We start from the raw sequence: 12,468 nt of genomic DNA, 5'->3' as shown, positions 1-12,468 counted from the left end.
GACGCTCAGCAGGGGTTTCTCCCAGGCCCGCCGCGCCCATGCACCCCCACCCCCACCCCCACCTGCACCCGGACGCGGTCTCTCTGCAAACCAGCGAGGCGACCCGGGGGCCGCCCGACGCCGAGGGCGGCAGGTGCACGGGAGGGCGAGCCCGGGGGGCCCCGCGGGGTGCGGGCCGGGTGCGCCCCTCGCCGCCCGGGGGTCCCCGGAGCCGCCGGGACGCGTACTCCGTATCAGGTCCCCGGGGCCGCGCGCTCGGCCTCGGGGCTCCCCGCGCTCCCCGGGGAGCCCCGCTGCAAGTAGGCCTGGCGGCGCGGCCAGCGCCCTCTAGGCAGCGGAAGTGGCGCCGGCTTTACATCCGTCCTCCCCGCCTCGCGGAGTTGGGAGAAGGCCGGCTGGGGGGGTGGAAAAATAAAAGGAAAAGTCCCCGCACCATGTAACTCCGCGCCCCGCCTCGGCGCCCCGGCCGCCCCGGGCTCCCCATCCGCGGCCATGAACGCCAGCAGCGAGGCCGAGAGCTTCCCGGGCTCCGTGCAAAGTAAGTGCTTCTCCGGCGAGCGCGCGCTCCAGGGCCCAGTGCGCGCTCCAGGGCCCGGGCCCAAGCACGTCTGCGCCGCAGGCAGCAGGCCCGGGGCCCCGAAATCGGGGTGACGGCCGCGAGCCGGTTCTCGGGGACCGCGGCGGGCGCGCGGCTCAGGGGGCGCGGGAGGGGGTTCGGGGTGGGCGCACACAACCCAGCGCCAGCCGGAGGGCGCTCTACAGCCTGGCAAGACCCCTAGCAAGGGAGCGGTGGGGGTAATGCCGTTGAGACGATCGCCACCCCTCGGGGCATACCCCGCCCCCCAGGCGGAGTTTGGGGGGGAATTTCGGGTAACCGGGGCAACGCTGATGGGAAAACTTCTGCCTCGATGGCTCGAAATTCTTGGAGCCTAGGATTGGAGGGATTTCGTGAGGGCTGGCTGGCTCGTTGCAAAGCCTTTTCCACCTTAAACGTGGGGCTCTGAATGGGAAACGGGGACAGGACCGCTTTCTTTGAGTTTGGGGTTCCTTTTTAATTTCCTGTGAGGGCAGCAACCTTATCATGCCCCTGGTTTCGCCCGGTGCATTGTTTCCCAAAGTGTGGTCCAGAGGCAGAGCGCCCACCAGCCACCTGAGAGCGCGAGCGCTCACTAAGAAAAGCTTCCCCCGCCCAACTCGTAAGCTCTCTGGGGTGGGGCCCAGGAATCAGCCGTCCTCCTCAGCTGCCTGGGCAATTCTGAAGCACAGAAATTTTGAGAACCCCTGGCACAGGGGTTTGCAGGCACTTGGTACGTAGTAAGCACTAAGCTTGTGAGCTTCTAGTGTTAACACTTGTGGAGACATTAGCACGCAAACTTGCCTGAGTATTGCTTGGTGTGACTTGTGAGAAGCACAGATTTCCCAAGCCCCAGCCTCGTCGCCCCACCCCCATTAAGTCTCAGTATCTACCAGATGTGGCTCAGATCCCTGCTTGTTTAACCACCCCCTCCGCCTCCCCTTCCCCCATCTATGCCCTCAGGTCATTCTGAGACTGAAACAGGGCTGGAGGACCTTGTGACAGATAAAGGAAGCAGGGGTGGTGAGCACGTCCTTTGCCCCTTTTTAAAATTTGATCTCAGTTAATTCTCGCCACAAGGTAGGGGATATTTTATCATTCCAAATTTTCAGTGGGGCTACTTGCAAAGTGAAAAAGATGCTTCAGTGATAACCACATAGCCAGGTAACAACCCTGTGGGGGCCCCTGAGCTGGCCTCTTCTAAGCGCCATTTCATTTAAGCGCCATTTCCTTTAATCCTCACAACAACCCTGTGAAGTAGGAACTTCTCCCCATTTTAAAGATGAGGAAACTCAAGCCCAAGTCCCTTGTTACTAAGTTGCAGTGTCAGGACTCCAGTGCAAGTCAAGGTCATTACTTGTACACTTTCCACCGTACTGGGGACATGATTTGTTATTAAAACCCTCTCAGATCCCTGTGAGAAACTGGGCCTGGATATCAGTCCTGTCTGTCATTAAGGAATCGTCAATGATGCAAGCCCCCTCATCTCTTGGTTCCTTGTTTTCCTCTCAGTTCCATGGCCACCTCAGCAGCTACGGGGGGGGGGGGTGCTCCCCACGAGAAGAAAAGGCTTTGTTTCTTCTGTGCATTGATTTCAAAGGACTTGAGTGCACATGCCACCACTTGTCTGTCAGTCTGGCATTCAGTCTGTGGTGGTTTGTGTATTGCTGTGAGGCTGGAAGCCATGCCACCAGTACTTCAAATACCAACAGGGTCACCCAAGGTGGACAGATTTCAGCAGAGCTTCAGCCCTAAAACAGACTAGGAAGAAGGACCTGGCAATCTACTTCTTAAAAAATTGACCAGTGAAAACCTTATGAATAGCAGGGGAACATTGTCTGATATAGTGCAGGAAGATGAGCCCCTCAGGTTGGAAGGCATTTAAAATAAGACTGCAAACATAGCAACGACTGTGAGGAGGCACAGGACAGGGCAGTGTTTCGTTCTGTCGTACACAACAGGGTTGCTGTGAATCAGAACCAATTCAACAGCACCTAACAACAACAACAAAGTGCACATAGCACTCAGTAAGGTGGCTTATAGAACATTCTGCCCCAGCCCTGAGGAGCTTTCCTCAGCAGTGTACTTCTGCACAGAGATTTCTTGTCTCTGACCTGGGGAAAATTGAAGAAAATGTAAATATCTTGTAATTGTTAAGAAAATTATGATGCTTGGACAACCATCTATGCATAAAGATGCTTCTCATTTTATTTAGACTTAGGGAAAATTGGAAATAACGTCAGTACTACTACATACTTGTTCAGAAGATTATGACACATGGAATAATGTGTTGCCATTGAGTAATTTTATGCTGCTGTTGTGTGCCATCAATCCCCACTCCTAGCAACCCTACATGACAGAGTGGAACTGCCCCATAGAGTTTCCTAGGCTGTGATCTTTACAGGAGCAGATTGCCAGGTCTTTTCTCCCATGGAGCAGCTGGTGAGTTTGAACTGCCACCCTTTGGGTTAGCAGCCGAGCACTTAACCATTGTGCTACTGGGGTCCTTAGTTATATGTATAAAGAGCTCTAAATGATATAAAACAATGCTTATATGATATGTGAAAAAAGGATTAGTTTTACAGTACGTTATGCTCTTATGCAACTTTTTTAAGTGTAAAGAACATGGAAGTATTTCGTAATGTTTGTGGTAGATACAGGTGGGAAGATTGTTACTGATGATTTTCTTCCTGGTTCTTTGTTTCTTTTCTTCAAAATTTTCGGTTATAAACATGAGTTACCTTAGAATCAGGCAAAGAATAAAAAATCTAAAAATTAAGGTAGTCGTATTATTTACCCAACCCAGTGCCGCCGAGTCGATTCTTAGAGATTTATTAATTAGTCGTATGTATTTTTTTAACAGACATTTTTATAGCACTGTTTAATGTGGTGCCTGATACTTTGCTAAGTGCTTTGCAAGTATTAAGACAATATTAGCTCTTAGTATCACTCTTACCATGAAATAATGTCCCTGTCTGTAGGAATCAATTTTGGCTACAAATAACAGAAAACTCAAATGTAGTGGCCCAACAAGAAATCTGGAGGTAGATGGATGATTCCAGGGTTGGTTTGTGGAGTCAGTGAAGTAAGGGCCCACATTTCTGATGGGATTTTAGCATTTTCCTATAGTTACAAGATGGCTGCAGAAGCCTCTGACATCGCATCTGTATTCAAGATCAAAGAAGAGGGAAACAGGAGCCAGTACCAGCCATGTCTGCTCCCTTTTATTTTTTTCCTGGAAATCCAAAATTTTCCCAGAAACTCTTCTAGCACCATGCTGGAGGGGCTCCCAAGTATTTAGAGGATCAAAATTATTTAGAGTAGTGGTTTTTCATGGGGGTGGGGGTGGAGAGGTATTTGAAATGTAGAAGGATTGGTTTCCATAATAACTAGAAGGTACAACTAGCTTTTAGTTAGGAGATGGCTGATGGTCCTGCAAAGTACAGGCAGCCCCATTCGCCAAAGAACTTTCCTGCCCAAAATGCCAGTAACGGCCGCATGGCCAACAGTGCATCATGAGCCATCACTTGGGTCTGGGTACATTGTTGCTAGGACAGAATCGAGATTCTGTTTGCAAGGAAGAAAGGCGCCTGGTGGTGCAGTGGTTAAGCATTCAACTGCCAGCTGAAAGGTCGGCAGTTCGAACCCATCTATGGTTGCACGGGAGAAAGATGTGACGGTCTGCTTCCATAAAGATGTACAGCCTTGGAAGCCCTGTGGGGGCAGTCCTATCCTGTCCTATAGCATCACTGTGAATTGGAATCGACTCAACGGCAATGGATTTGATTTCATTTTGGTTTTGGTTTGAAGTAGAATGGACATTGAACCAGGAGCTGGCCAGCCATGACTGCTGTCAAACTAAACCAATCATCAAGTCATGTGTGTCAGACCCCGTATGTGTCAGAGTAGAACTCTGTCCCATAGGGTTTTCAAAGCTGTGACCTTTCAGAAGCAGATGGTCAGGCTTTTCTTCCAAGGTACCTCTGGGTAGGCCTGAACCACCAGCCTTTTGGTTAGTAGTCAAGCACTTAACTGTTTGAGCCATCCAGAGCCTCCACCAGTATGCCACTTTTTCCTCCTGTGGAATCTGGTTTGCATTGTAATGTAAAGCCATTTGGAGTTGATCTGTGACTTTCTTTTGTCCCGTGGAGTTCCAGGTGGCACAACGGTGCTGGTTGAGCTGACTCCTGACATCCACATCTGTGGCATCTGCAAGCAGCAATTTAACAACCTGGATGCCTTTGTAGCTCACAAGCAAAGTGGCTGCCAGCTGACCGGCACGCCGGGGGCGGCCCCCAGCACAGTCCAGTTTGTATCGGAGGAAACAGTGCCTGCCGCCCAGACTCAGACCACCACCAGAACCATCACCTCGGAAACGCAGACAATCACAGGTACCGCTGGGGGCTGAAGGGTCGCTTAGAGTTGGCCTCGTTTTGCACCAAGCGCTTCTGTGAAGCCTGTTAAAAATATAGGTTCCCAGATCCTTCCCCCTAGAGTTGCTGGTTCATTATTTTTAACAAGCTCCACTGGGAAGCCAGCTGCCTAGCCAGGTTTAGGAACTGCTGGGTTAAAACATTAAGTGTTAGCTGTTATAAAGTATTGTCACATGTTAAAGACATCAAATAGACAAAAAGCAGGCTTCTAAAACAAAAACCTATATATTAAGGAAAAAAATTCTTTCAGGAAATATATCACAATTAAGAGTGGTTGTTTTGGGTGGTAGGAGTATGTAGGTGACCCCTGGGTCTGCATTACTTGTGTAAAGGAACAAAAAAGTGTTTTTTAAAAAAACATACAAACTGGTATTGATGCCTTCCCTCCCCAGTGCTGCCGACCAGGAAAACAGACCTGTCCCTACTCTTGGTCGTGCTGGCTGGTTCCACCAAAGCAAATTACAAATGGATCCAAAACTTAAATGGGCAAAATGAAACCGGAAAAGTCCTAGAGTTAGTATTTCACACATACCCAAACATACACTTTCTTGGTAAACGTATATAATTTGTCTTAAGCGGCCAAGCAGATAACTTTAAAAGTTTAAAGTAACCCATTTATGAGATAGTTAGTACTTAGCCTTGCTTAGCTAAAGGCATTCAAATTTTAAATTTAAAAGTATATATGATTGTTGTGTGCTGATTCTGATTCATAGTAATGCCGTGAGACAGTGTAAACTGCCCCATGGGGTTTCCTAGGGTGTAATCTTTATAGGAGCAGATCACTGGGTCTTTTCTCCCACAGAGTGGCTAGTGGGTTCAAACTGCCAGCCTTTCACTTAGCAGCCAAGTGCTTGACCATGGCGCCACCAAGTCTCCTTAGAAAAAAAAAAGAATATATATATATATAACCCATTGCCGTCGAGTCGATTCCGACTCATAGGGACCCTATAGGGCAGAGTAGAACTGCCCCATATGGTTTCCAAGGAGTGCCTGGTGGATTCAAACCGCTGACGTTTTGGTTAGCAGCCATATTTCTTAAATACTATGCTACCAGGATTTCCTATATATATGTATGTATATAAAAACAAAAAAACCAAACCCATTGCCATGGAATCGATTGCTACTCATAGCAACCCTCCAGGACAGAGTAGACCTGCCACATAAGGTTTCCAAGGAGCAGCTGGTGGATTCGAACTGCCAACCTTCTGGTTAGCAGATGAGCGCTTAACCACTGCAGCACCAGGGTTCCTATCTGTCTGTCTATCTATCTATAGGAGGGCACCATGATGGAGTAGTGGTTAAGCGCTCCGCTGCTCACCAAAAGGTCGGTAGTGCTTCATCCAAGACAGATTTGTTTGTTCTTTAGTCAGTCCACAGTATATTTAATATTCTTCACCAACACCATAATTCAAAGGTGTCAATTCTTTTTCGATCTTCCTTATTCATTGTCCAGCTGTCATGTGCATTTAAGGCAATTGAAAATCCATGGCTTGAGTCAGGTGCGCCTTAGTCTTCAAAGTGACATCTTTGCTTTCTAACACTTCAAAGAGGTCTCTTGCAGCAGATTTGCTTAATGCAGTACACCGTTTGATTTCTCGACTGCTGCTTCCATGGGCGTTGATTGTGGATCCAAATAAAATGAAACCCTTGACAACTTCAGTCTTTTCTCAGTTTATTGTGATGTTGCTTACTTGTCCAGTTGTGAAGATTTTTGTTTTCTTTATGTTGAGGTATAATCCATACTGAAGGCTATAGTCTTTGATCTTCATCAATAAGTGCTTCAAAGTTATCTTCACTGTCAGGAGGCAAGTTTGTGTCATCTCCATATCACAGGTTGTTAATGAGTCTTCCTCCAATCCTGATACCCTGTTCTGCATACAGCGTCCAGATTGAATACATAAGGTGAAAGGATACAACCCTGACACACACCTTTCCTGACTTTAAACCACGCAGTATCCCCTTGTTCTTTTTGAATGATTGCCTCTTGCTCTATGCACAGGTTCCACATGAGCACAATTGTCTGGAATTACTATTTTTCTCAGTGTTTATCCATAATTTGTTATGATCCACACAGTTGAATTCCTTTGCATAGTTAACAAAACACACATAAACATCTTTCTGGTATTCTCTGCTTTCAGCCAAGATCCATCTGGCATCAGCAGTGATATCCCTCATTCCATGTCCTCTTCTGAATCTCACTTGAATTCCTGGCAGTACCCTGTCAATGTACTGCTGCAACTAGTTTTGAATTATCTTCAAAATTTTACTTGCACCTGATATTACTGATATTGTTTGATAATTTCACCTTTTTTTGGAATGATCACAAATACAGATCTCTGTCACTCCAGGTAGCCATCATCCAGATTTCTTGGCATAGACAAGTGTGTGCTTCCAGGCCTGCATCCGTTTGTTGAAACATCTCAACTGGTATTCTGTCAATTCCTGGAGCCTTGTTTTTCGCCAGTGCCTTCAGTGCAGCTTGGACTTCTTCCTTCAGTACCATCGGTTCTTAATCATATGCTGCCTCCTGAAATGGTTGAAGACCGACCATTTCTTTTTGGTACACTGACTCTGTGTATTCCTTCCATCATCTTTTGGTGCTTCCCACGTTGTTCAATATTTTGTCCAAAACCCAAGCTTCAAAATTGCAACTCAAGGCTTGAATTTTTTCTTCATTTCTTTCAGCTTGAGAAATGTTTAGCTCGTTCTTCCCTTTTGGTTTTCTACCTCCAAGTCTTTGCTACATTTCATTTTAATACTCTACCTTGTCTTCTCAAGATGCCCTTTGAAATCTGTTCAGCTCTTTTACTTCATGATTACTTCCATTAGCTTTAGCTACTCTGCATTCAAGAGCAAGTTTTAGAGTGTCTTCTGACATTCCTTTTGGTCTTTTCTTTCTTTGCTGTCTTTTTAATGACCTTTCGCTTTCTTCATGTATGATGCCCTTGATGTCATCCCACAACTCGTCTGGTCTTTGGTCATTCGTGTTCAGTGTGTCAAATCTATTCTTGAGGTGGTCTCTAAATTCAGGGGGGATATACTGAAGGTCATACTTTGGCTCTCATGGTCTCATTTTAATTTTCTTCAGCTTCAACTTGAACTTGCATAAAGGCAGTCAATGGTCTGTTCTGCAGTCGGCCCCTGGCCTTGTTCTGACTGATGATATTAAGATTTTCCATTGTCTTTTTCCACAGGTATAGTTGATTTGATTCCTGTGCATTCCACCTGGTGACATCCATGAGTAGAGTTGCCATTTATGTTGTTGGAAAAAAAGTTATTTTTAATGAATAGGTCATCGTTGTTGTGAAATTCTATCATGTGATCTCTGGCAGGTTTTTTGATTTTTTTTTTTTCTTATCACCATGGCCGTGTTTTCCAACTACTGATCCTTCTTTGTTTTTAACTTTTGCATTCCGATCACCAGTAATTATCAATGCATCTTGATTGCAGGTTTGATCTATTTCAGGCTGCGGAAGTTGATAAAAATTTCTTCATTTTTGGCTTTAGTGGTTGGTGCATAAATTGGAATAATCCTTTTATTAACTGGTCTTCCTTATAGGAATATGAATATTATCCTATCACTGACAGCGTTGTACTTCAGGATAGATCATAATATGTTCTTTTTGACAATGAATTCGATGCCATTCCTCTTCAATTTGTCATTCCTGGCATAGTAGACTATATGATTGTCCAATTCAAAGCGGCCAATACCAGTTCATTTCGGCTCCCTAATGCCTAGGATATATACCTTCAAGTGTTCCATTTCATTTTTCACAACTTCGAATTTTCCTTTATTCATGCTTTGTACAGTCCACATTCCAATTACTTATGGATGTTTGCAGCTGTTTCTTCTCATTTTGAGTCATACCACATCAGCAAATGAAGGTCTTTAAAGCTTTACTGCATCTACATCATTAAGGTCAACTCTGCTTTGAGGAGGCACCTCTTCCCCAGTCGTATTTTGAGTGCCTTCCAACGTGGGGGGCTCATCTTTCAGCACTGTATCAGACAGTGTTCTGCTGCTATTCGTTAGGTTTTCACTGGCCAGTTTTTTCGAAAGTAGACTGCCAGGTCCTTCTTCCTAGTTTGTCGTAGTCTGGAAGCTCCACTGAAACCTATCCACCATGGGTGACCCGGTGGCACAGCTTCCGGCATCATGGCAACTCACAAGCCATTACAGGACAACAAACTGACAGATGAGTGGTGGGCGTATGAGCAGGAGAGCAGAATTTTACCTTCTGAATTTCATTTTGGTGTGATCTTTGAATTTTTTGGCAATAAACAAAGTTTTGCAGTCATTTTTCTTAATCCATCCAAAATAACGTTTCTGCTGTGTGTTTTTAAAAAAAAAAAAAAAATCCTAAGATAGACTTAAGGTCTGTCCCCATTACTAAATTGTATGCATGAAGTCAGGACCTGTCCCCCTCGGGTTCACCACTGGATTCTCAGTGCCTAGAACGGTGCTTGTGCAAAGACACTTTATGTTGCTGAGTAAATAACAACTGCTCACATTTCACATCCATTGGTGAAGCTGGCTGCACACCCAGAGAGCTGCTCCAAGTTCTTAATTCAAAGATGTGCCCTGCCTCTTACCGTGTCCTCTGCCCTGCAAGCATTCTGTGTTGCCATGTTCTGCCCTGAACTCATGGTGGCACACACTGCACAGCGCTGAAGGAGCTAGAAGCTCTGAAGACAGACTCTGGGTTTACATCCCAGCCTGCCCTGGCCTGGGGCCACTCACTGAATCTCTCTAGCTTGATTTGCCTCATCTACAAACAGGGCTAAGGCAAGGCAATGCTGGTTCAGTACAAGAACTCTTGCCTTCCACACAGGAGACCTAGGTTCAACTACTGGCCAGTGAACCTCATGTGCAGCTGCCACCCCACTCATCTGTCAGTGGAGGCTTGTGGGTTGCTATGATGCAGAACAGGTTTCAGTGGGGCTTCTAGACTAAGACTAGGAAGAAAGGCCTGGCAATCCACTTATAAAAATCAGCCAGTGAAAACCTTATGGATCACAATGGTCTAATTTGCAATCATGGGATAGTGCAGGACTGGGCAGAGATTCTTTCCCTTGGCACGAGGTCACCATGATTTGGGACCTACTTAGCAGCAGCTAACAACAACAAACAAGGGCAATAATAGTAGCTACATGACTGGGTTATTTCAAGGATTCTGCTGTACTCCATCTAAAGGGCCTGGGACAGAGAACTTGGATTCAATAAGTGATTGCTTTTATTAACTTAGAGATTTTATTAACTTAGAGACTCATGGACATGTGTGGATGGATGGCGAGCGAACCAAACGTCCATATTTTCTTTCCTCTCTGGCCGATTCAGCTTCTCCTCCTAATCGGTCCAGCTTCTGTGCCAGCAAAGCAAGCAGAACCCTGGTTTTTTTCGTTTTTTTTATTTTATTTTATTTTTAATTGTTGTTGAGAATATACACAGCAGAACATAGACCAAAGCGATAGTCTCTACGTGTGACGTTGATTACAATCTTCATGTTGTGCAACCATCCTTACCCTCCTTTTCTGAGTGTTCCTCCCCCATTAATATAAACTAGAATCTCATTTTCGTATGTTGGTCTTTGGTTGTTTTTTTTTTTTTTTTAATTTTTTTAAGTTACGTAGTTTGGTGTTCTGGATCCACGTTCTCCCAAGTTTGAGCTTCAAGGTTCTGCTAGCCAGTAATTCCCAAATCTGCAGGTGGATCAGAATCCCCAGGGAGCTTGTTAAAGATACGGGTGCCCAGGCCGCACCGCCTGCACCCCAGTCTCTGGGCCTGAGGCTCAGGCATCTATATTTTTAACAAGCTCCTGGTGATTCCAGATCTCAGCCGGCTTGAAGTTACTCACCACCCGAGGGTACAGTCTGACCCCCCGCCTCCCCAAACCAGCAGCTTTCTCCAGAGACCCCTCACCTGGACAGTTTCCAGAACTTGTTCCTCCTTTCTTCAGCTCTTCATTAAGCCAAACCCTTTTCTGTCACACAGCCCCTGGTGTCCCCCTCCCTGTCTAGTAATACTTGAGTGTAAAATAAAACAAACTTTCTGCCCGTTGGCTTTGAAAGCTGCCTTTTGTTGCAGCTGATTTAAGTACTTAAATTTAAAACCCAAAAAACCAAATGGGTTGCTGTCAAGTCGGTTCCCACTCATAGCAACCCTATAAGACATAGTAGAACTGATGCATAGGGTTTCCAGGGAGTGGCTGGTGGATTTAAACTGCCAACCAGAGCCACCAGGGCTCCACATTCATATGGGAGCAGTAATGTTGGGTATTGATTAAAAAAAAAACACCAAACCCATTGCCGTCGATTCCAACTCATAGCGACCCTATATGACAGAGTAGAACTGCCCCATAGGGCTTCCAAGGCTGTAACTCTTTTACAGAAGCAGGCTGCCACATCTTTCTCCCATGGAGTGGCTGGTGGGCTTGAGCTACAGACTTTTTGGTTAGCAGCCGACCGTGTAACCGATGCACCACCAGGACTCCTAGATGTTGATACTGGGGAAAAAAGTAAGCACCCCACATGCATCTTCTAAGCTCATGGCTTAAAGTTACGGAATTTGGAGTCAGGCTCCTGAGTTTAAAACTTAGCTGCGTAGGGACTTAGGAGCTGGGTGACCATGGGCAAATTACATGAGCCCTTGGTGTCTCATTTTAAAGTGGAGACAAGAATAAATAGAGGGGCAATTGGATTTGGTAGTTAAGAGTCTGGGGTCCTGAGCCAGACTGCCTGGGTTTGTATCCTGACCATACCACTCACTATGTGACCTTGGGCAGCTAACTTCCAGTCTTGGTGTCTGTATTTCCCCACCTGGGCCTTTAATTGGCCAGAGAAGCAAATTCAGACAGGGTCAGGGTTAAGGCAGCAGATACCCTACATGGACCTGTGCCAGCTCCATGAGAATGATAGAAGCAGCAACCCCGCCCCCACAGCTCTACCTCCCCCCCACCCCAAGTCCCGCTCCCCACAGTCCCAGGCATGGGGAGCATTTAAAATTGAGAGAAGACTGAGGAAGCCACGAGGCTTGGAGAGATGTAAAAGCTGTGTAGAAAAGGAGCTACAATTACAGGCAGTCCCAGGATTACTAACATTGGACTTAGATACAGCCCATGGTTGTAGCCAAGCCCACAAAGCCTGTTAAAAATTTGAGGTACATACAATGGTTCATAATAACAAACGGGCCCTACTTTACAACATGCATTGAAACATTATTATAATTGTGTTATTATGTTAAAGATATTTTAGTTTGTCTGGAAGTATTTCTTTAATGTTTTTTATGCCTAGAAGTTACATTACATACTAAGACAAAGATTTGACTGACTGATGTTGGATATGAACTGTACCTAACTGTTGCCAATTTGCATACAAATTCAACTTAAAGACAGATTTAGGAACAGAACTCATTCATAATCCGGGGACCGCCTGTAGTCCATTTGAGCTCGGTGGGTCTCAGAG

At 45.9% G+C, this 12,468-nt stretch overlaps 1 protein-coding gene across 3 annotated transcripts in view; it reads left to right on the top strand.

Moving 5' to 3' along the window:
* Window positions 1-357: 357 nt before the first annotated feature.
* Window positions 358-12,468, top strand: part of ZFP64 (ZFP64 zinc finger protein) — an 89,030-nt gene continuing 76,919 nt past the window's right edge. For 2 of the 3 annotated variants that reach the window (XM_064276226.1, XM_064276224.1), the window contains exons 1-2: window positions 358-538; window positions 4,726-4,965. In XM_064276226.1, the coding sequence (XP_064132296.1) occupies window positions 493-538; window positions 4,726-4,965 (286 nt within the window). In that variant the 5' untranslated portion in view covers window positions 358-492. The remainder of the gene's footprint in view (window positions 539-4,725; window positions 4,966-12,468) is intronic. The other variant, XM_064276225.1, reaches the window with a different exon arrangement.

The sequence above is a fragment of the Loxodonta africana genome, chromosome 24, assembly GCF_030014295.1.
Source record: "Loxodonta africana isolate mLoxAfr1 chromosome 24, mLoxAfr1.hap2, whole genome shotgun sequence".
Classification (NCBI taxonomy): Eukaryota; Metazoa; Chordata; class Mammalia; order Proboscidea; family Elephantidae; genus Loxodonta; species Loxodonta africana.
The sequence above is the reverse complement of the archived record's forward strand: the minus strand, read 5'-3'. Positions and strand labels throughout refer to the sequence as shown.